At 39.2% G+C, this 23,312-nt stretch overlaps 1 protein-coding gene and 1 non-coding gene across 12 annotated transcripts in view; one reads left to right on the plus strand and one right to left on the minus strand.

The window, feature by feature from the left end:
* The window catches only part of HACE1 (HECT domain and ankyrin repeat containing E3 ubiquitin protein ligase 1), a 126,228-nt gene that overhangs the window by 91,635 nt on the left and 11,281 nt on the right, over nt 1–23,312 (plus strand). For all 11 annotated transcript variants that reach the window (XM_030929126.1, XM_010352515.2, XM_030929133.1 and 8 more), the window contains one exon: nt 22,533–22,664. In XM_030929126.1, coding sequence (XP_030784986.1) covers nt 22,533–22,664 — 132 coding nt within the window. The remainder of the gene's footprint in view (nt 1–22,532; nt 22,665–23,312) is intronic.
* LOC115897142 lies at nt 838–947 on the minus strand. Its single transcript, XR_004057076.1, has one exon. It is a non-coding gene; the product is annotated as a U6 spliceosomal RNA (small nuclear RNA).

The following is a 23,312-nucleotide window of genomic DNA, read 5'->3' on the forward strand; positions in this document are numbered from 1 at the left end:
GTGTTTGGGAAACCACAAGTAGATCAGAGTTGTGGAGCTTAGCTTAGATTGCAAAGTAAGCAAGTAGAAAAAGATGATGTGGGGAAGGGAGAACGTGGCCAAATTCTGAAAGACTTTGCATCCACAAGTAGTACTTTGAAAATTATTCTGAAGTCTGTGGAGATTATTGCAGATGTTAAAGAGGGAAGTGACATGATCAAATTTCAGTTAAAAAAAAAGAAAGAAACAACCAAACTCAGCTTAGAGTGTGAAGAATGGGTTGAAATGGGGTGGTACTGGAGTCAGGAAAACTGAGAGGAGGTTGTGGCATTTTGGTTTCGGGAAGCATGCATGAGGAATTATGTAAGGCAAGTGGCAGTGAAGATGGAGAAAATGGAATAGCTTTTAAGCTTTTGAGGATAATAGAATTTATAGAACTTGGTAATCGGGAAGATGAGAAAGAGGAAGGACTCAAGGATAACTGTCACTGTTGTGGATTGGGCCACCTAATGTCTGATAGTGTTGTCATCCTACTCTTCATCAACCTCATTATCATTAGTTCTGTTTTTTAGTGATAATAATTACTACTTACTGAGTACTTTGTGTGTTTCATATATCTGAACCATGTTCTTTGTGTTTCTCATTTCCTGTAACAGGAAATGAGAGATAGCTATTTCTTGAGATAGCTATTTCTCTTTATTTAGTGTGGAAACAGCCTTAATATTAAAACATTTGACATTTATTAGGTTTTTATAATGCGCTAGGCACTGTTTGATGCGCCTTATGGGTATTATACTTAACTCTGTGAGGTGGAGATACCCCTTTCTACAGGTGAGGAAACAGAATCGTATAGGAGCTAAGTAGCTTTCTCCATGCAGTCTGTAAATTTCAAGCCTGCTTGTTCAGGGGCCATCCTAGTCTTCTCTGTATAGTTCCAGTATTAGCATATGTGCTGCTGAGACAAGCACTCAAGCCTGCTTGTAACTACAACACTGCATTTCTTTAGAAATTAAATAACTGCCCAAGGGCACAAAACTTGTAACTGATGTTTTCTTATTTTAAATGGATGTCTGTAAGACAGTGTAACTGCTAGGCTTCTTATTTACTAAGGCAGTGAATATGAGCAAAGGAGCAAATATAAATTTAGTATGTTTTGTCGATTTCATTTTAATATGGTTTTCTTGCTAGTCTTACATGATTAAATTTTTAATGCTAGCTTTGCATGATTTATTTAACATACACATTTAATGCACATACAAGCACAAAATATAGACTTTTATCCATAGATTATTGACTTAAAGTGGATTCTTTATATGCATCTTTAGAAAAGTATACAGGTTGAGCATCCATAATTCAGAGTACCCCAGAGTCTGAAACTTCTTGAGTACTGACATGAAGCCGTAAGTGGTAAATCCCATACTTGATCTCATATGACTGGGGGCACTCAGAACACAAGCATGCAACATACAGTTGTTTCAGCATCCCCAAAGGGAAAAAGACCCTCCCAGCCCCCTTCTGCTGCATATATATTTTTCCTTCAACACACCAAGATTCCCTCATGCAAGCATGCCCACAAGGGTAATAAAATGACACACGTGCAGGACGGATATGCCAAGCACTGGTTCCCCACAGTGTCCCACGTGGGGCCAAGTCCTGTGTGCATTTGTGCATTACTCACGTATTTTATTTTATTTTGCTTATTTTCTGTTTTGTGGTGCAGAGATATTGTTGGGAATATCAAAAAGGCCTTCAGATACCCCTGTGGGTAACAGTGACAGGAAAAAGAGGGAGCATTTGTCTTTATCCATAGCACAGAAAGTCAAGCTGTTGGAGAAACTGGACAGCGATATAAATGTGAAATGTCCTACAGAAGAGTGTGGTGTTGGAATGACCACACTATATGACTTGAAGAAACAAAAGAATAAACTGTTGAAGTTCTGTGCCAAACTGGATGAAAAGAAGTTAATGAAAAATAGAATAACACTGCATAAAGCTAAAACTGAAGATCTCAATTGTGTATTTAAAGAGTGGATTTGTCAGCATAACAGTGAACACATACCACTTAATGGTATGCCGATCATAAAACAAGCAAAGATCTATCATAATGAAGTGAAAATTGAAGGGAACTGTGACTTTTCAACAGGCTGGTTGCAGAAATTTAAGAAAAGACATGATATTCATTTTTTAAAGATTTGTGGCAATAGGGCTTCTGATCACAAAACAGGGGTGAAATTCATTGAGGAATTTGCCATGGTCATTGCTGATGAAAATCTGATGCCGGAACAAGTCTATATTGCTGTTAAAACATCACTGTTTTGTTGTTGTTGACTCAGAAGGACACTGACTACAGCTAATGAGACAGCCCCTACGGTAATTAAGGCTACCAAGGACAGAATAAATGTGCAGGGATGTGCTAGTGCAACTGGCAAGTGTTTTAAGTGTAAATTTGCTGTGATAGGCAAAAGCTTGTGTTCTCAATCTCTTCAAGGAATGAATTTCTTACCAGTCCATTATTATGCTAGCAAAAAGGCATGGATCACCAGGGAAAATATTTTATACCAGTGGCTTGTGTTTACTGCAGGGAAGCTGGACTGCATGGTGACTGCAAGACTTTGTTATTCCCAAACAACTGCTCTGCTCATCATCCAGCTGAAATTCTCATCAAAAATAATGTTTTTGCCATGTACTTTCCCTCAAATGTGACTTCATTAATTCAGCCATGTGACTGAATCAGTCACATTAGATCAATGAAAAATAAATATAACACTTTGTTGCATAGACTGCTAGCATCAGTGAACAGAATTGTAATTGTGGAAGGTTTTCAAAGGGAGTTTAATATGAAGGACGTTGTATATGCTGTTGCCAGTGCTTGGAACACAGTGAGTAAAGACACAATTGTGCATGCCTGGCACAATCTCTGGCCTGCAACTATGTTCAGTGATGTTGATGAGCAAAGGTGTGACTTTGAAGGATTCTATATGTCAAGTGAAAGAAATGATGTCTGACTGCCCTACATAACCAAAAAAAATACACCTTCAGAGTTTGTTAGTGAGCAGAAAGAAGTGGATATTGAAAAAGTGTGTAACACTGGTTATGAGGCTCCAACTGCTCATTCATTGATGATGAAGTAACCAAAATTGTTCCAAATGAAGGTGGTGGTGATAATAGTGATGATGAAGATAACGTTAAAACTGAAGAAGTGCCTATAGTTGACATGGTGAAAATATGGCATTCACAACAACAAGAAATCATGTTAGTTTATAAAATCAAAGAGAGGTTTCTAAGGCAAACACCATTGTTAATGAGGCAGATAACCCTAGAGGAAAGATTTAAAAATCCATACAGCAGAATGACTCCTCATTTGTAGAAGACCCACTTGCTGTTCTCTCAATTGCTTCTTCTCACCTTAAAACATAAAATAGTGTACAGACCGGGCACAGTGGCTCGCACCTGTAATCCCAGCACTCTGGGAGGCCGAGGTGAGTGGATCACCTGAGGTCGAGTTTGAGACCAGTCTGACCAACATGGTGAATCTCCGTCTCTACTAAAAATACAAAAATTAGCTGGGCATGGTAGTGCATGCTTGTAATCCCTGCTACTCGGGAGGCTGAGGCAGGAGAATTGCTTGAACCCAGGAGGGAAAGGTTGCAGTGAATCGAGATCACAGCGCCACTGCACTCCAGCCTGGGCAACACAGTGAGACTCTGTCTCACAAAAAAAAAGAAAAAAAAGAGGTGTACAGTACTTTTTTTTTTTTTCCCAAGATAAAGTCTTGCTGTGTCACCCAGGCTGGAGTGCAGTGGTGTGATCTCTACTCACTGCAACCTTTGCCTCCTGGGTTCAAACAGTTCTGCCTCAGCCTCTCGAGTAGCTAGGATTACAGGTGCCCACCACCACACCTGGCTAATTTTTGTGTTTTTAGTAGGAATGAGTTTTCACCATCTAGGCCAGGCTGGTCTCGATATCCTGACCTCAAGTGATCCTCCCACCTCAAGCCTCCCAAAGTGCTGGGATTACAGGCATGAGCCACTGAGCCTGACCTACAGTACCTTCTAATCAAAACAAAGCATTCCAAGTGGAGACGGAAAGCCTGCTATTTTTTGTTGCTTCTGTTTAACAGCTGGCACAGATACTCTGGTGATGCCTCTGTGCTGCTTTAGCTACCCTGAACATGTGATGTTTTTCACTGTATTAATGGTATACCTTTTTTTTTTTTTTTTTAAGCCATTAAGTAGTTAGGTGTGAGTAAGTATAAGAAAATGATTGCTTATTGGCAGCAGGTAAATTCGGTCAGGAATGATGGTGATGTCAAACGACCACAGATTGTGTCTACATGGGTGGCTGAGGTAGTGATGCCTTTACTTTCTGATGGTTCAATGAAACAAATTCATGTAATTTAGACTTGGGTGTCATTCCCAAGATAACTCATTTTGTATATACAGATATTCCAAAATCCAAAACACTTTGAAATCTGAAATGCTTATGGTCCCAAGCATTTTGGATAAGGGATACTCAATCTGGACTATGAGATTTGTTTTTTTACTACTCTGAAAACTTTTAAAACAGATAGTATAAGTCTACGGTTTTTCATGTTGAGTATACGTGTGTGTTATTAGGTGGATTTGAATGACTTTTTGGTATCTTCTGGTCAACAATGAAAACACATTTTCCTTGCATTTTAGATAGTATATTCTAGAAATTCACTTTAAAAATCACCAAACCTGTAAAATGGTAACCTGATCAGTATTTTCTTTTTTATTTGCTGGGAAATTTGTTTATTTCTTATTTGACTGATTCTTTTTTTTTTGACGGAGTCTTACTCTGTCGCCCAGGCTGGAATCTGTCATTGGCGTGATCTTGGCTCACTGCAAGCTCCGCCTCCCAGGTTCATGCCATTCTCCTGCCTCAGGCTCCTGAGTAGCTGGGACTACAGGCGCCCGCCACCATGCCTAGCTAATTTTTTGTATTTTTAGTAGAGATGGGGTTTCACCGTGTTAGCCAGATGGTCTTGATCTCCTGACCTCGTGATCCGCCCACCTCGGACTCCCAAAATGTGTGCCACCACGCCTGGCCTTTTTTAAAAAATTATATTTAAGTTCTGGGTTACAGGTGCAGAATGTGCAAGTTTGTTACATAGGTATACACATGCCATGGTGGTTTGCTGCACCCATCAGACCCTCACCTACTTTAGGTATTTCTCGTAATGTTATCCCTCCCCTAGCCCTTCACCCCCAGCAGGCCTTGGTGTGTGATGTTCCCCTCCCTGTGTCCATGTGTTCGCATTATTCAACTAACACTTATGAGTGAGAACACGTGGTGTTTGATTTTCTGTCCTTGTGATAGTTTGCTGAGAATGATGGTTTCCAGCTTCATCCGTGTCCCTGCAAAGGACATGAACTCATTTTTTATGGCTGCATAGTATTCCATGGTGTATATGTGCCACATTTTCTTAATCCAGTCTATCATTGATGGACATTTGGGTTGGTTCCAAGTATTTGCTATTGTGAACAGTGTTGCAGCAAATGTAAGTGTGTATGTGTCTTTATAGTGGCATGATTTATAATCCTTTGGGTGTATGCCCAGTAATGGGATTGCTGGGTCAAATGGTATTTCTAGTTCTAAATCCTTGAGGAGTCACCACACTGTCTTCCACAATGATTGAACTAATTTATACTCCCACCAAAGTGTAAAAGTGTTCCTGTTTCTCCACAACGTCTCCAGCATCTGTTGTTTCCTGACTTTTTAATGTTTGCCATTCTTACTGGTGTGAGATGGTATCTCATTGTGGTTTTGATTTGCATTTCTCTGATGACCAGTGATGATGAGCATTTTTTCATGTCTGTTGTCTGCATAAATGTCTTCTTTTGAGAAGTGTGTGTTCATATCCTTTGCCCATTTTTTGACAGGGTTGTTTTTTTCTTGTAAATTTGTTTAAGTTCTTTGTAGAGTCTGAATATTAACCCTTTGTCAGATGGATAGATTGCAAAAATTTTCTCCCATTCTGTAGGTTGCCTGTTCACTCTGATGGTAGTTTCTTCTGCTGTGCAGAAGTTCTTTAATTAGATCCCATTTGTCAATTTTGGCTTTTGTTGCCATTGCTTTTGGTGTTTTAGACATGAAGTCCTTGCCCATGCCTATGTCCTGAATGGTATTGCCTAGGTTTTCTTGTAGGATTTTATGGTCCTAGGTCTTACGTTTAAGTCTTTGATCTATCTTGAGTTGATTTTTGTATAAGGTGTAAGCAACGGGTCCAGTTTCAGTTGTCTGCATATGGCTAGCCAGTTTTCCCCAAACCATTTATTAAAAAGGGAATCTTTTCCCATTGCTTGTGTGTGTCAGGTTTGTCAAAGATCAGATGGTATTAGATGTGTGGTGTTACTTCTGAGGTGTCTGTTCTGTTCCATTGGTCTATATGTGTGTTTTGGTACCAGTACCTTTCTGTTTTGGTTACTGTAGCCTTGTAGTATAATTTGAAGTCTGGTAGCGTGATGCCTCCAGCTTTGTTCTTCTTGCCCAGGATTGTCTTGGCTATGCGGGCTCTTTTTTGGTTCCATATGAAGTTTAAAGTAGTTTTTTCCAATTCCGTGAAGAAAGTGAATGGTAGCTTGATGGAGATAGCTTGATTGAATCTATAAATTACTTTGGGCAATAAGGCCATTTTTACAATATTGCTTGTTCCTATCCATGAGCATGGAATGTTTTTCTATTTGTTTGTGTCCTCTCTTACTTCCTTAAAGCAGCGGTTTGTAGTTCTCCTTGAAGAAGTTCTTCACATCCCTTGTAAGTTGGATTCCTAGGTATTTTATTCTCTTAATAGCAATTGTGAATGGAAGTTCACTCATGATTTGGCTCTCTGTTTGTCTGTTATTGGTGTATAGGAATGCTTCTGATTTTTGCACATTGATTTTGTATCCTGAGACTTTGCTGAAGTTGCTTAACAGCTTATCAGTTGTTTTCTAAATATACAATCATGTCATCTGCAAGCAGACACAATTTGACTTCCTCTCTTCCTATTTGAATACTCTTGATTTCTTTCTCTTGCCTGATTGCCCTGGCCAGAATTTCCAATACTATGTTGAATTGGAGGGGTGAGTGATGGCATCCTTGTCTTGTGCGAGTTTTCAAAGGGAGTGCTTCCCGTTTTTCCCTATTCAATATGATATTGGCTGTGGGTTTGTCATAAATAGCTCTTACTATTTTGAGATACATTCCATCAATTCTTAGTTTATTGAGAGTTTTTAGCATGAAAGGCTGTTGAATTTTGTCGAAGGCCTTTTCTGCATCTATTGAGATAATCATGTGGTTTTTGCCGTTGGTTCTGTTTATGTGGATTGCATTTATTGATTTGCATATGTTGAATCAGCCTTGCATCCCAGGGATGAAGCTGACTTGATCGTGGTGGATAAACTTTTTGATGCGCTGCTGGATTTGGTTTCCCAGTATTTTATTGAGTATTTTTGCATTAATTTTCATCAGGGATATTGGTCTGAAATTCTCTTTTGTTGTGTCTCTGCCAGGTTTGGTGTCAAGATGATGCTGGCCTCATAAAATGAGTTAGGGGGGATTCCCTCTTTTTCTATTGATTGGAATAGTTTCAGAAGGAATGGTACCAGCTCCTCTTTGTACCTCTGATAGAATTCGGCTGTGAATCCGTCTGGTCCTGGACTTTTTTTGGTTGGTAGGCTATTATTGCCTCAATTTCAGAACCTGTTATTGATGTATTCAGAGATTCAACTTCTTCCTGGTTTAGTCTTGGGAGGGTGTATGTGTCTAGGAATTTATGCATTTCTTCTATATTTTCTAGTTTATTTGCATAGAGATGTTTATAGTATTCTCTGATGGTAGTTTGTATTTGTGTAGGATTGGTGCTGATATCCCCTTTATAATTTTATTGCATGTATTTTATTCTTCTCTTTTTCTTCTTTATTAGTCTTACTACTGGTCTGTTTATTTTGTTGATCTTTTCAAAAAACCAGCTCCTGGATTTATTGATTTTTTTGAAGGGTTTTTCATATTCCTATCTCCTTCAATCCTGCTCTGATTTTAATTATTTTTTGTATTCTGCTAGCTTTTGAATTTGTTTGCTCTTGCTTCTCTAGTTCTTTTAATTGTGATGTTAGGGTGTTGATTTTAGATCTCGCCTGCTTTCTCTTGTGGGCGTTTAGTGCTATAAATTTCCCTCTACACACTGCTTTAAATGTGTCCCAGAGATTCTGGGACGTTATGTCTTTGTTCTCATTGGTTTCAAAGAACATTTTTATTTCTGACTTACTTTCATTATTTACCCCGTAGTCATTCAGGAGCAGGTTGTTCAGTTTCCATGTATTTGTGCGGTTTTGAGTGAGTTTCTTAATCCTGAGTTCTAATTTGATTGCACTGTGCTCTGAAAGACAGTTTATTGTGATTTCTGTTGTTTTACATTTCCTGAGAAGTGTTCTACTTTCAATTATGTGGTCAGTTTTAGAATAAGTGCAGTGTGGTGCTGAGAAGAATGTATATTCTCTTGATTTGGGGTGGAGAGTTCTGTAGATGTCTATTAGGTCTGCTTGGTATAGAGCTGAGTTCAAGTCCTGGATAACCTTGTTAACCTTCTGTCTCGATCTGTCTAATGTTGACAGTGGGGTGTTAAAGTCTCCCATCATTATTGTGTGGGAGTCTAAGTCTCTTTGTATGTCTCTAAGGACTTGCTTTATGAATCTGGGTGCTCCTGTATTGGGTACATATATATTTAGGATATTTAGCTGTCCTTGTTGCATTCATCCCTTTACCATTATGTAATGCCCTTCCTTGTCTGTTTTGATCTTCTTTGGTCTAATGTCTGTTTTATCAGAGATCAGGATTACAACCCCTGCCTTTTTTTTTTTTTTTTTTTCTGCTTTCTATTTGCTTGGTATATCTTCCTCCATCCCTCTTTTTTGAGCCTTTGTGTCTTTGCAAGTGAAATGGGTCTCCTGAATACAGCACGCTGATGTGACTTGACTCTTTATCCAATTTGCCAGTCTGTGTCTTTTAATTGGGGCATTTAGCCCATTTACATTTAAGTTGTATTGTTATGTGTGAATTTGATCCTGTCATTATGATGCTAGCTGGTTATTTCACCTGTTAATTGATGCAGTTTCTTCATAGCGTCGATGGTTTTTACAGTTTGGCTTCTTTTGCAGTGGCTGGTACCAGTTGTTACTTTCCATGTTTAGTGCTTGCTTCAGGAGCTCTTGCAAGTCAGGCCTGGTGGTGACAGAGTCTCAGCATTTGCTTGTCTGTAAAGGATTTTATTTCTCTTTCACTTATGAAGCTTAGTTTGGCTGGATATGAAATGCTGGGTTGAAAATTCTTTTCTTTAAGAATACTGAATATTGGACCCCACTCTCTTCTGGTTTGTAGGGTTTCTGCAGAGAGATCCGCTGTTAGTCTGATGGGCTTCCCTTTGTGGGTAACCTGACCTTTCTCTCTGGCTGCCCTTAACATTTTTTCCTTCATTTCAACCTTGGTGGATCTGACAATTAATGTCTTGGGGTTGCTCTTCTCGAGGAGTATCTTTGTGGTGGTCTCTGTATTTCCTGAATTTGAATGTTGGCCTGCCTTGCTAGGTTGGGGTTCTCCTAGATAATATCCTGAAGAGTGTTTTCTTTTTTTTTTTAATTATACTTTAAATTCTAGGATACATGTGTGCAACATGCAGGTTTGTTACATATGTATACATGTGCTGCACCCATTAACTCGTTATTTACATTAGGTATATCTCCTAATGCTATCCCTCCCCCCTCCCTGCACCCCACGACAAGCCCCAGTGTGTGATGTTCCCCTTCCTGTGTCCAAGTGTTCTCATTGTTCAATTCCCACCTGTGAGTTAGAACATGTGGTGTTTGGTTTTCTGTTCTTGCGATAGTTTGCTGAGAATGATGGTTTTAGTTTGCTGAGAATGATGGTTTCCAGCTGCATCCATTTCCCTACAAAGGACACAAACTCATCCTTTTTTATGGCTGCATAGTATTCCATGGTGTATATGTGCCACATTTTCTTAATCCAGTCTGTCATTGATGGACGTTTGGGTTGGTTCCAAGTCTTTGCTATTGTGAATAGTACCACAATAAACATATGTGTCCATGTGTCTTTACAGCAGCATGATTTATAATCCTTTGGGTATATACTCAGTAATGGGATGGCTGGGTCAAATGGTATTTCTAGTTCTAGATCCTTGAGGAATCACCACACTGTGTTCCACAATGGTTGGAACCAGTTTACAGTCCCAGCAACAATATAAAAGTGTTCCTATTTCTCCACATCCTCTCCAGCACCTGTTGTTTCCTGACTTTTTAATGGTTGTCATTCTAACTGGTGTGAGATGGTATCTCATTGTGGTTTTGATTTGCATTTCTGTGATGGCTAGTGATGATGAGCATTTTTTCATGTGTCTGTTGGCCGCATAAATGTCTTCTTTTGAGAAGTGTGTGTTCATATCCTTTGCCCACTTTTTGATGGGGTTGTTTTTTTCTTGTAAATTTGTTTTGAGTTCTTTGTAGGTTCTGGATATTAGCCCTTTGTCAGATGAATAGATTGCAAAAAATTTTCTCCCATTCTGTACGTTGCCTGTTCACGAAGAGTGTTTTCTAACTTGGTTCCATTCTTCCGGTCACTTTCAGGCGCACCAGTCCAACATATACTTGGTCTTTTCACATAGTCCCGTATTTCTTGGAGGCTTTGTTAGTTTCTTTTGTTTCTTTTTTTCTCTAATCTTGTCTTTTCACTTTATTTCATTAATTTGATCTTCAATCCCTGATATCTTTTCTCCCACTTGATCAAATCGGCTATCGAAGCTTGTGTATGCTTCACAAAGTTCTCATACTGTGGTTTTCAGCTCCATCAGGTCATTTAAGCTCTTCTCTACACTGGTTATTCTAGTTAGCCATTCATTTAGCCTTTTTTTCAAGGTTTTTATCTTCCTTGTGATGGGTTAGAACATGCTCCTTTAACTTGGAGAAGTTTGTTATTACCGACCTTCTGAAGCCTACTTCTGCCAGTTCATCAAACTCATTCTCTATCCAGTTTTGTTCCGTTGCTGGCTAGGAGTTGAGTTCCTTTGGAGGCGAGGAGGTGTTCTGGTTTTTGGAATTTTCAGCCTTTCTGCTCTGGTTTCTCCCCATCTTTGTGGTTTTATCTACCTTTGGTCTTTGATGTTGGTGACCTATGGATGAGGTTTTGGTGTGGATGTCCTTTTTGTTGATGTTGATGCTCTTCCTGTTTGTTAGTGTTCCTTCTAACAGACAGGCCCCTTAGCTGCAGGTCTGTTGGAGTTTACTGGAGGTCTACTATAGACCCTGTTTGCCTGGGTATCACTAGCGGAGACTGCAGAACAGCAAATATCGCTGCCTGTTCCTTCCTCTGGAAGCTTTGCTACAGAGGGGCACCTGCCTGTGTGAGGTGTACAGTCAGGCTACACAGGAGTCAGGGACCCACTTGAGGAGGCAGTCTGTCCATTCTCAGAGCTCAGATGCCGTGCTGTGAGAACCACTGCTCTCTTCAGAGCTGTCAGGCAGGGATGTTTAAGTCTGGAGTAGCTGTCTGCTGGTTTTTGTTCACATATGTCCTGTCCCCAGAAGTGGAATCTAGAGAGGCAGTAGGCCTTGCTGAGCTGCAGTGGGCTCCGCCCAGTTCGAGCTTCCCTGCCTCTTTGTTTATACTGTGAGCATAGAACCTCCTACTCAAGCCTCAGCAATGGCGGACACCCCTCTCCCCACCAAACTCCAGTGACCCAGGTCATTCTCAGACTGCTGTGCTGGCAGCAAGCAAGGCTCCGTGGGCATGGGACCCTCTGAGCCAGGCACAGGAGGGAATCTCCTGGTCTGCCGGTTGCGAAGACCGTGGGGAAAACGGATTATTTGGGCAGGAGTGTACCATTCCTCCAGGTACAGTTAGTCACAAGTTCCCTTGGCTAGGAAAGGGAAATCCCCTGACGCCTTGCGCTTCCTGGGTGAGGTGACACCTTGTCCTGCTTTGTCTCGCCCTCCTTGGGCTGCACCCACTGTCCAACCAGTCCCAATGAATTGAACCAGTCACCTCAATTGGAAATGCAGACATCACCCATCTTCTGTGTCAATCTCGCTGGGAGCTGTAGACCAGAGCTGTTCCTACTCGGCCATCTTGGAAGCGGCTCTTCGATCACTATTTTCAGTGACTGAATTTGTTCTAATGAACTGAAGTAATCGGATTTTTATCAGACTATCAATTCTTATAACTAGTTTGTGACTTTAAAAAGTGTATACTGATAAAGAATAAGTTGTTGAAAAATGTTGCATCCTTAAAAAGTGCCTCTCCTTTCTCTTGTATCTATGTAGTCCTGTAAAAGAAATGTGACATAATTTTGAGTTCCCATTGGAGGAACTTTTTTTTTGTTTTTTGGAGATGCAGTCTCGCTCTGTCACCCAGGCTGGAGTGCAGTGGCACGATCTCGGCTCACTGCAACCTCCATCTCCCGGGTTCAAGTGATTCTTCTGCCTCAGCCTCCTGAGTAGCTGGGATTATAGGCACATGCCACCACACCCAGCTAATTTTTGTATTTTAGTAGACACAGGGTTTCACTGTGTTGGCCAGGCTGGTCTCAAACTCCTGACCTCAGGTGATCTGCCTACCTTGGCCTCCCAAAGTGCTGCGATTACAGGCATGAGTCACCGCATCCAGCCTTGATTCTAGTATTTTATGCCTTCAAAAACTCAGGTGGGAGCAAATATGATTTTCCTAGGATATGCCATCTGTTAGAGATGAAAGATACCCTACTCCAACTGTTATCAGCTCTTTTTAAAAATGTTTATTTTTAATTGTAAATGGACAAATTATAGTTGTATTTATGGGACAAAAGTGATTTTGTGTCTTAGGAGTACAGTGTGGATTAATTAAATCAAGCTAATTAACATATTCATCACCTCAACTGTAGTGGACCCTTGGTATCCCTGGGAGTTTGGTTCCAGAATTCTGTTTATCAAAATCCACGGATGCTCAAGTCCCTTTTAGAATGTGGTGTGGTATTTGCATGTAATCTACATACATCCTTCTAATACCTAATACAATATAAATGCTGTGTAAATAGTTGTTATAATGTATTGTTTATGGAATAATGACAAAGCAGAAGGTCTGTACGTGTTCAGTACAAATGTAACCATCCATTTTTTCTCCCTGAATATTCCTGTCTTGAATTTGGTTGAATCCGTAGATGCAGAACCCACAGATACAGAGGGCTGACATTAATCATGTTTTTGATGTTGAGAATATATAAACTTTTAATTATCTTAGAACGAAGTGAGATGATAGGCTTGGTTTATATTTAATGTTTAATCATGCAACTCTTTGTGCCAGTGTTTTATGGACTAATTGTCATCTACATGTGCACACTCTTTCCTTTTAAAAGCATATATGCAATACTTGGAATAGTTATGCAAAGGCCTAAAGTCACTTGGGTACGTTCATAAGCAGTGGAAGTGTAGCTCATGTATTTCTTTTTTTTATTTTCTTCAACTTTTAAGTGCAGGATGTGCAGTTTTGTCACCTAAACGTGTTCCATGGTGGTGTGCTGCACAGATCAACCCATCACCTAGGTATTAAGCCCAGCATCCATTAACTATTCTTCTGGATGTTCTGCTGACCCCCATTCTCCCACTCTGACAGGCCCCACTGTGTGTTGTTCCCTCCCATGTGTCCATGTGTTCTCATCATTAAGCTCCCACTTCTGTAAGTGAGAACATGTGGTATTTGGTTTTCTGTTCCTGCATTAAGTTTGCTGGGGATAATGGCTTCCAGTTCTATGTCCCTGCAGAGGACATGATCTGGTTCCCTTTTATGGCTGTGTAGTATTCCATGGTGTATATGTACTACATTTTCTTTATCCAATCAGTCTATCATTGATGGGCTTTTAAGTTGATTCCATGTCTTTGCTATTGTGAATAGTGCTGGAGTGAACATACATGAACATGTATCTTCACAGTAGAGTGATTTGTATTCATTTGCGTATATACCCAGTAATGGGATTGTTGGGTCAAATGCTATTTCTGCCTCTAGGTCTTTGAGGAATCGCCACACTGTCTTCCATAGTGATTGAACTAATTAATTTACATTCCCACCAACAGTGTAAAACGGTTCCCTTTTCTCTGCAACCTTGCCAGCATCTGTTGTTTTTTGACTTTTTAATAGTAGCCATTCTGACTGGCATGAGATGGTATCTCATTGTGGTTTTGATTTGTATTTCTCTAATGATCAATGAAGTTAAACTTTTTTCCATATGTTTGTTGGCCACATGGCCACTTCTTTTGAGAAGTGTCTGTTTATGTCATCTGCTCACTTTTTAATGGGGTTGTTTTTTTTCTTGTAAATTTCAGTTCCTTGTAGACTCTGATATTAGACCTTTGTCAGATGAATAGATTGCAAAAATGTTCTGCCATTCTGTAGGTTGTCTGTTCACTCTGATAGTTACTTTTGCTGTACAGAAGCTCTTTAGTTTAAATAGATGCCATTTGTCAATTTTTGCTTTTGTTGCAATTGCTTTTAGTGTATTCATCATGAAATCTTTGCCTGTGCCTATGTCCTGAATGGAATTACCTAGATTTACTTCTAGGGTTTTTATAGTTTTGGGTTTTACATTTGAGTCTTTAATCCATCTTGAGTTAATTTTTATATATGGTGTAAGGAAGGGGTTCGGTTTCTTTTTTTTTTTTTTTTTTTGAGGCGGAGTCTCGCTCTGTCGCCGGACTGGAGTGCAGTGGCCAGATCTCAGCTCACTGCAAGCTCCGCCTCCCGGGTTTACGCCATTCTCCTGCCTCAGCCTCCCGAGTAGCTGGGACTACAGGTGCCCGCCACCTCGCCCGGCTAGTTTTTGTATTTTTAGTAGAGATGGGGTTTCACCGTGTTAGCCAGGATGGTCTCGATCTCCTGACCTCGTGATCCGCCCGTCTCGGTCTCCCAAAGTGCTGGGATTACAGGCTTGAGCCACCGTGCCCGGCCTTGGGTTCGGTTTCAATTTTCTGCACTCAGCCAGCACTCAGCACCATTTGTTAAACAGGGAGTCTTTTCTCATTGCTTTTGTTGAGTTTGTCAGAGATCACATGGTTGTAGGTGTGTGATCTTATTTCTGAGTATTCTGTTCCTTGGTCTATGTGTCTGTTCTTGTACCAGTTCCATGCTGTTTTGGTGACTGTATCCTTGTATAGTTTGAAATCTGGTAGCATGATGCCTCCAACTTTGTTCTTTTTGCTTAGGATTGCCCTAGCTATTTGTGCTCTTTTTTGGTTCCATATGAATTTGAATGTAGTAACTTCTAATTCTGTGAAGAATGCCAATTGTAATTTAATGGGAATAGCATTGAATCTATAAATTACTTTGGGCAGTATGGCCATTTTCACAATCTTGATTCTTCCTATCCATGAACATGGAATGTTTCTCCATTTGTTTGTGTCCTCTGTGATTTCTTTTGAGTAGTGGTTTGTAGTTCTCCTTGAAGAGGTCCTCATTTTCCTTGTTAAGCTGTGTTCCTAGGTATTTTATTCTTTTGGTAGCAGTTGTGAATGGGAGTTCATTCATGATTTGGCTGTCTGCTTGCCTGTTGTTGGTGTGTGGGGATGCTAGCAATTTTTGCACGTTGATTTTATATCCTGAGACTTTGCTGAAGTTACTTATCGCTTAAGAAGCTTTTTGGCTTAGACGATGAGGTTTTCTAGCTATAAGATCATGTCATCTGCAAATAAAGATAATTCAACTTCCTCTCTTCCTATTTGAATACCTTTATTTCTTTCTCTTGTTTGATTGCTCTGGTCAGAATTTTTAATACTTTGTTGGATAGGAGTGGTGAGAGAGGGCATCCTTGTCTAGTGCTGGTTTTCAAGGGGAATCCTTTCAGCTTTTACCCATTCAGTATGATGTTGGTTATGGGTTTGTCATAGATGTCTCTTACTATTTTGAAGTATGTTCCTTCAATATCTAGTTTATTGAGAGTTTCTAACATGAAAGGATGTTGAATTTTATTGAAGGCCTTTTCTGTGTGTATTGAGATAATCATGTGGTTTTTGTCTTTAGTTCTGTTTATGTGATGAATCATATTTATTGATTTGCATATGTTGAACCAACCTTGCATTGTGGTGATGAAGCAGACTTGATCATGGTGGATAGTCCTTTTGATGTGCTGCTGGATTTGATTTGCCAGTATTTTATTGAGGATTTTTTGCATTGATGTTCATCAGGGATATTGGCCTGAAGTTTTCTTTTTTTGTTGTGTCTCTGCCAGGTTTTGGTATCAGGATGATGCTGGCCTCATAAAATGAGTTAGGGAGGAGTCCCTTTTCCCCCCCCCCAGTTTTTTGGAATAGTTTCAGTAGAAATGGTACCAGCTCTTTTTTGTATGTCTGGTGGAATTCAGCTGTGAATCCATCTGGTCCTGGGCTTTTTTTTAGTTGGTAGACTATTTATTACTGCCTCAATTTCAGAACTCATTATTTTTGATCTATTCAGAGATTCAGTTTCTTCTTGGTTCAGTCTTGGGAGGGTGTATGTGTCCAGGAGTTTATCCATTTCTTCTAGATTTTCTAGTTTATGTGCATACAAGTATTTACAGTATTATCTGATGGTTGTTTGTTTGTTTATTTATTTATTTTGAGATGGAGTCTTGCTCTGTCGCTCAGTCTGGAGTGCAGTGGCGTGACCTCAGCTCACTGCAACCTCTGCCTGCCGGGTTCAAACAATTCTCCTGCCTCAGCCTCCCGAGTAGCTGAGACTACAGGCATGCACCACCATGCCTGGCTAATTTTTTGTGCTTTTAGTAAAGAAGAGGTTTCACCATGCTGGCCTGGCTGTTCTAGAACTCCTGACCTTGTGATCCTGACCTTGTGATCCACCCGCCTTAGCCTCCCACAGTGCTGGGATTACAGGTGTGAGCCACCGTGGCTGGCCAGTTGTTTATATTTCTTTGGGGTCAGTGGTGATATCTTCCTTATAATTTCTGATTGTGTTTATTTCATTCTTTTCACTTTTCTTCATTAGTTTAGCTAGAGGTCTATCTATTTTATTAATGTTTTCAAAAAATCAGCTCCTGGATTCATTGAATTTTTTTGAAGGGTTGTTTTGTGTCTCTATCTTCTTCAGTTCACTTCTGATCTTGGTTATTGTCTTCTGCCAGCATTGGGGTCTGTTTGCTCTTGGCTCTCTAGTTCTTTAGTTGAGATGTCAGGTAGTTAACTTGAGATCTTTCTAGCTTTTTGATGTGGGCATTTAGTGCTATAAATTTCCTTCTTAACACTGCTTTAGCTGCATCCCAGAGATTCTGGCACATTGTCTCTTTGTTCTCATTAGTTTCAGATAACTTCTTGGTTTCTCCCATAATTTTGTTGTTTACCCAAGAGTCACTCAGGAGCAGGTTGTTCAATTTCTATGTAGTTGTGTGGTTTTGAGTGAATTTCTTAATTGTGAGTTCTAATTTGATTGTGCTGTGGTCTGAGAGACTGTTTGTTATGATTTCATTTCTTTTGCATTTGCCAAGGAAAGTTTTACTTCTGATTATGTGATCGATTTCAGAATAAGTATCATGTGGTGATGAGAAGAATATATATTCTGTTGAATTTGGGTGGGAAGTTCTGTAGATATCTATCAGGTCCAGTTGATATGGAGCTGAGTTCAGGTCCAGAATAATTTCTGTCTTGATGATCTGTCTAATATTGTTAGTGGGGTGTTAAAGTCTCTCACTATTATTGTGTGGGAGTCTAAGTCTCTTTGCAGTTCTCTAAGCACTTGTTTTATGAATTTGGGTGCTCCTGTGTTGGGTGCATATATATTTATGATAGCTCTTCTTGTTGAATTGAACCTTTTACCATTATGTAATGCCCTTGTCTTTTTTTTTTTTTTTATCTTTGTTGGTTTAAAGTCTCTTTTGTCAGAATCTAGGGTTGCAACTCCTGCTTTTTTCTGTTTTCCATTTGCTTGGTAAATTTTCCTCCATCCCTTTGTTTAGAGCTTGTGTGTGTCTCTTGAGGATAGCATACTGATGGGTCTTGGCCCTTCATCCAGCTTGCCATTCTTGATCTTTTAATTGGGGGCATTTAACCTATTTACATTTAACGTTAGTATTGTTATGTATGAATTTGATCCTGTCTTGATGATGCTAGCTGGTTATTTTGCAGGCTTGGTTTATGTGATTGCTTCATAGTGTCACTGGTCTGTGTACTTCAGTGTGTTTTTGTAGTGGCTGGTAACAATTTTTCCTTTCCATATTTAGTTCTTTTTTCAGGAGCTCTTGTAAGGCAGGACTGGTATAACAAATTCCCTCACCTTTCGCTTGTCTGAAAAGGATCTTATTTCTCCTCTGCTTATAAAGCTTAGTTTGGTCAGATATGAAATTCTCAGTTGGAAATTCTTTTCTTTAAGTATGTTGAATATTGGCCACCAGTCTCTTCTGGCTTGCAGGGTTTTTGCTGAGAGGTTTGCTATTAGTCTGATGGGTTTCCCTTTGTAGGTGAGCTGGCCTTTGTCTCTGGCTGCCCTTAACAGCTTTTCTTTCATTTGGACCTTGGGGATCTGGTGGCCTTGGGGAATCTGATGGGAAGACACATCTGATTATAGGTCTTGGGGTTGATCTTTTTGTGGAGTATCTTACTGGGGTTCTCTGCATTTCCTGAATTTGAATATTAGCCTGTCCTGATAATCTGGGGGAGTTCTATATGATATTCTGAAGTCTGTTTTCCAACTTGGTTCCATTCTCCTTGTCTCTTTCAGATACCCCAATCAGTTGTAGGTTTGGTCTCTTTACATAATCCCATATTTCTTGGAGGTTTTATTCATTCCTTTTTGTTCCTTTTTCTCTATTGTTGTCTGCCTGTCTTATTTTGGAAAGATAGTCTTCAGGCTCTGAGGTTCTTTCCTCCACTTGGTCTGTCCTGCTGTTGATACTTGTGATTTTATTGTGAAGTTCTCATGTTGTGTTTTTCAGCTCCATCAGGTCTGTTATGTTCCTCTCTAAACTGACTGTTGTGGCTACCAGCTCCTGTATTGTTTTATCATGATTCTTAGCTTCTTTGCATTGGGTTAAAACATGCTCCTTTAGCTCAGTGTAGTTTATTATTACCCACCTTCTGAAGCCTATTTCTGTCAATTCAGCCATCTCAGCCTCAGACCAGTTCTGTGCTTTTGCTGGAGAGGCGTTGCGGTCATTTGGAGGAGAAGAGGCACTCTGGCCTTTTGAGTTGTCAGCATTTTTGCATTGATTCTTTCTCATCTTTTTGGCCTTAATCTACCTTTGTTCTTTCAGGTTGCTGACCTTTAACTGAGGTTTTTGTGGGGTCTTTTTGTTGATGATGTTGTTTTCTGTTCATTTGTTTTTCTTTTAGTAGTCTGGCCACTTTGCTCTATGTAGGGCTGCTGTGGTTTGCCAGGAGTCCTCTCCATACCCCAGTTGCCTTGGTTTCTCCCATACCTGGAGGTATCAGCAGAGAAGGCCATGAAGCAGCAAAGATGGCAGGCAGGTCCTTCCTCTGGAGGCTCTGTCCCAGGGGGTAGGTACTTACCTGTTGTTGGCCTGCATGCACCTATAAGAGGTGGCTGGAGACCCCTGTTGGGAGATCTCAACAAGTCACAAGGAATGGGATCAGGGACTTGCCAAAAGCAGCAGTCTGGCTGCTTTTTGGTAGAGCACATGTGCTGCGTTAAATGGGACACTACCTTGTCTGTACTGCCTGTATTCTCCAAAGCTGGCAGGCAGGAGCAGCTGAGTTGACTGAACTCCAGACATGGCGGTCACCCCTTACCCCCGGAGCTCAGTCCTAGTGAGATGCGAAAGCTCTGCCCTTAGAACCCTTAGCCAGTGTATTTCTATACGACATGAACACTTGAAATGTAATGGGTAACAGTAGTGGGTGTTTATAGTAATAATCGTATTGTCAAAATAATATTAATTTGTTTTATTCTGTTTGAAGATGTACTGTTTAGCGAGGCAGGGAAACATTTTAGAAGCAGTTTGACTTAGAGTTTTCCATTAAACACAGCTATCTTTCAACTATTTGAAAAACTCTTATATTACTGAAAAATTAAGGGTTAATGATAGCTAGGATTTCATTATTTTATTGAAAAATAATTTAGTTCAACTGCCATTCACATTTAAATTACTTAATTAGCATGAAGACTGGGATGTGAAGGAACTGATTTTCACAAATTGATATCAATAGCTATGAACTGGGTTACTGAAATACATGTGGAAAATAATAAATACTAAAAGAAATGGAAGGAAAAGTGTGATGAAAGAGTATTATATTTGTAAAAATTAATTTAAAAATAGACTGTAGAAGGAAATAATAGGAATTAATTGGTAAAAAAAAGAATATATACTATTCTGATAGATATGGAATGCGATTAAAATAGGTAACGTTCACATGAGCAATTCATAAATCTTTTATTTTTATGCTTCATGACTTGTTAAGGTCTTCCACAGAGATTATTGAGTCGCACTTTAAGATTGTAAAGCCAGAACCTCTTGGGAAAAAGTCTTTTTAGGGAAGAGTAGGGTCTTTCCTGACATCTTAAAAAACACAGATGCATAATTAATTATATGAAGGGGGCAAAAAACTTTTAGTACATCCAGTGAACAATGTTAGTGAGAGTAGACATAAACTAAAATATAATCATGTGCTAATGCAGATATCACTGCTATAATCACTATAAAATATTTTATATATGTTATTTCTCGGGTTGGACTCTAGAAATTTAGTGTATGTTTCAGTTTGACTGTTGGGTACACATTTTTGTCTCCCTCTCTATAATAACTGCCTGTATGTGACTTGTAGCTGATTAATTCCTATGTAATAGAGAAAAACTTGCACCTTTGGTTGGTGGGAAGTGGGATTTGGGGTGAGACTAGATTGAATAGCAGAGATGGTAGCTTTCCTTGTGTTAAATTGTACAAGAAGCCACACAGGGTTTTGGGAGAGCTGTGAGGAGTCTACTGTGACACTTTTGTAGCTCTGAGGGCTGTGAAGAGTTCATAGCTAGCAGTCATATAGAACTTGCTGGCTCAGTGCCTTTTTTTTTGGTCTTTTTTCCCCGTTTTTTTTTTTATTGGGTTTTGTTTGTTTGTTTGTTTGTTTTTGAACAGAGCATCAGATGAGTGCCAAAAAAGAATAAAGGAAGAAGGCTAAAACAGACTTTCTTCCCTGTTAGGGTCTTAATTCCTAGTAGGTGGGAGCTATATACCTGCTACAGCATATTGTTTTTAACTCACAAAGTTTCACTTATAATGATTTAAAAACTATATAAATGATAACATCTCATAGTTTATATATGTATACACACACATACTCTTTCTCTCTGTATATAATTCATTTTGTTCTAAGCCAAAATACAGTTTTTAAATTACCAGTTAATTTTTTTTATTTTTTTTCCTTAAGAGACAGGATCTTGCCCTGTTGCCTGGGTTGGAGTGTGGTGGCATGGTCATAGTTCACTGCATACTTGAACTCCTAGACTCAAGCAATGTTTCTACCTCAGCCTCCCCTAGTAACTGGGAGTACAGGCATGTGCCACCATGCCCTCTGCTTATTACCAGTTAAATTTTAAGTAACAATATTTTCTATGGTTATGATGTATATTAAAATAAAATGGGTGAATACATAGCTTACCTTAACTCAGAATTAAATTGGCTATGCTACAAAGAGCCATTTTATCAAGTTCTAAGTATGTGTTAAGTGAATTTGATGATGGTGTGCATTCATTCATGACATACTTTTTGAATACTTTCAAAGTGGCAGCCACTTTTTAGGAGTTGCTATATATCCGGGTAAAACAAAGCCCCTGTGTGCAGAGAGATTACATTCTAATGAGACATTTCAGTGAGAATGACCTAGAAGTATAAACACACTGGGGCCCGGACAAGTTTGTGTTTTGGAAATAGCCAGAAGGCCGGTGAAACTAGACTTAAGTGAATGAATGAACTAGGGGGAGAATGAAAGAAGTGAGATCAGAGAGCAAAGCAGAGGCCAGATCATTTAGGGCCTTAGAGACTAGGAAAGGAATTTGGATGTTACTCCAGATGTCATGAGAAGTCATTATAGGGTTTTAAGCAAGAGAGTTGCCTGATCTGAGATATTTACATATACATACACACACACACATACATATCTGTGTGTATATATACATATATATATTTTTAAATCACTCTGGCTAAGATGTGGAGAAGCATCAGTACAGGGGCAAAAATGGAAACAGGGACATCAGCTGTTGCAGTAATTCAGATGAGAAGTAATGATAGCTTGGACCAGTGTGCTGAAATGAAGGTAGTGAGGCAAGGTCAGATTGAGAGTATTTTTTTAAAGGTAAATCTGATAGTATCAGCTGAAATAGGGTGTGAGAGAAGTCATGGATGATTGATTCCCTAGAATTTTTGCCTGAACAGCTTAGTGAATGGTAGCTTGCTGATTTGCTGAGATGTATGAGTGTTGGTGTCAGTTTTAATTTAAATCTTTACCTCTTAAATAAGAAATGTATTAACATTAAGTATGTAAAATATTTTTTAAAAGTCATTATGAAAACTTCTTTTTCAATAGGCGGAGTACGTCCAGCTTGTTACTGAACTTCGAATGACAAGAGCCATTCAGCCTCAGATCAATGCCTTTTTACAGGGCTTTCATATGTTCATTCCACCCTCCCTCATACAGCTTTTTGATGAATATGAATTGGTAAGGAAAAACATCAGTTCTTATGTTGTAACACAACAACACAAAACTCTAGTGATGTAATTCAGAAATAATTGTGGAGTACTATAATGAATGAAATAATGTATAAATGAGAAAAAATGGTTTAATGTCCATTTTTAGAGATTTGATATAAAATTTATGGATGTGCCTTCTCTTAAGCTTAATAACCAGATAAGCAACTCCTTAATGTGAAGTGAGGTGAGGTGGTGACAAACTAAAATGGAATATATTCCTATTTCTTCTATATGGGAGATGTTGAAGGCCAGTCTTCCTATATGTGCAGTATTCTATATTATTTCTGAATTTTTTATTTGATCACATGACATAAAGGGCGCTGATACTAACTTCTTAAACTTCTAAAGAGAATTAAGAAGGTTTTTCTTATTGTATAGTATTTTCTTCTCCAGTTTCTTATATTGCCATATATATAATTTTATAGTTATTTATTTCAAACCTATAGAGTCCATCGTCTTTGCTGTCCTGTACTCCCTAATGAATGTTTTGTTTTGCTACTTTAATTTGCCTTTATTGTACTGTGATCCAACAGGATTTCTAATTTTATATGATTTTTGTTGCATTTTTCTCCATTTTCTTTTTCTCTTTAGTTTTGGTAATTTGGAGAATTATTTT

Source organism: Rhinopithecus roxellana, chromosome 4 (genome assembly GCF_007565055.1).
Source record: "Rhinopithecus roxellana isolate Shanxi Qingling chromosome 4, ASM756505v1, whole genome shotgun sequence".
Classification (NCBI taxonomy): Eukaryota; Metazoa; Chordata; class Mammalia; order Primates; family Cercopithecidae; genus Rhinopithecus; species Rhinopithecus roxellana.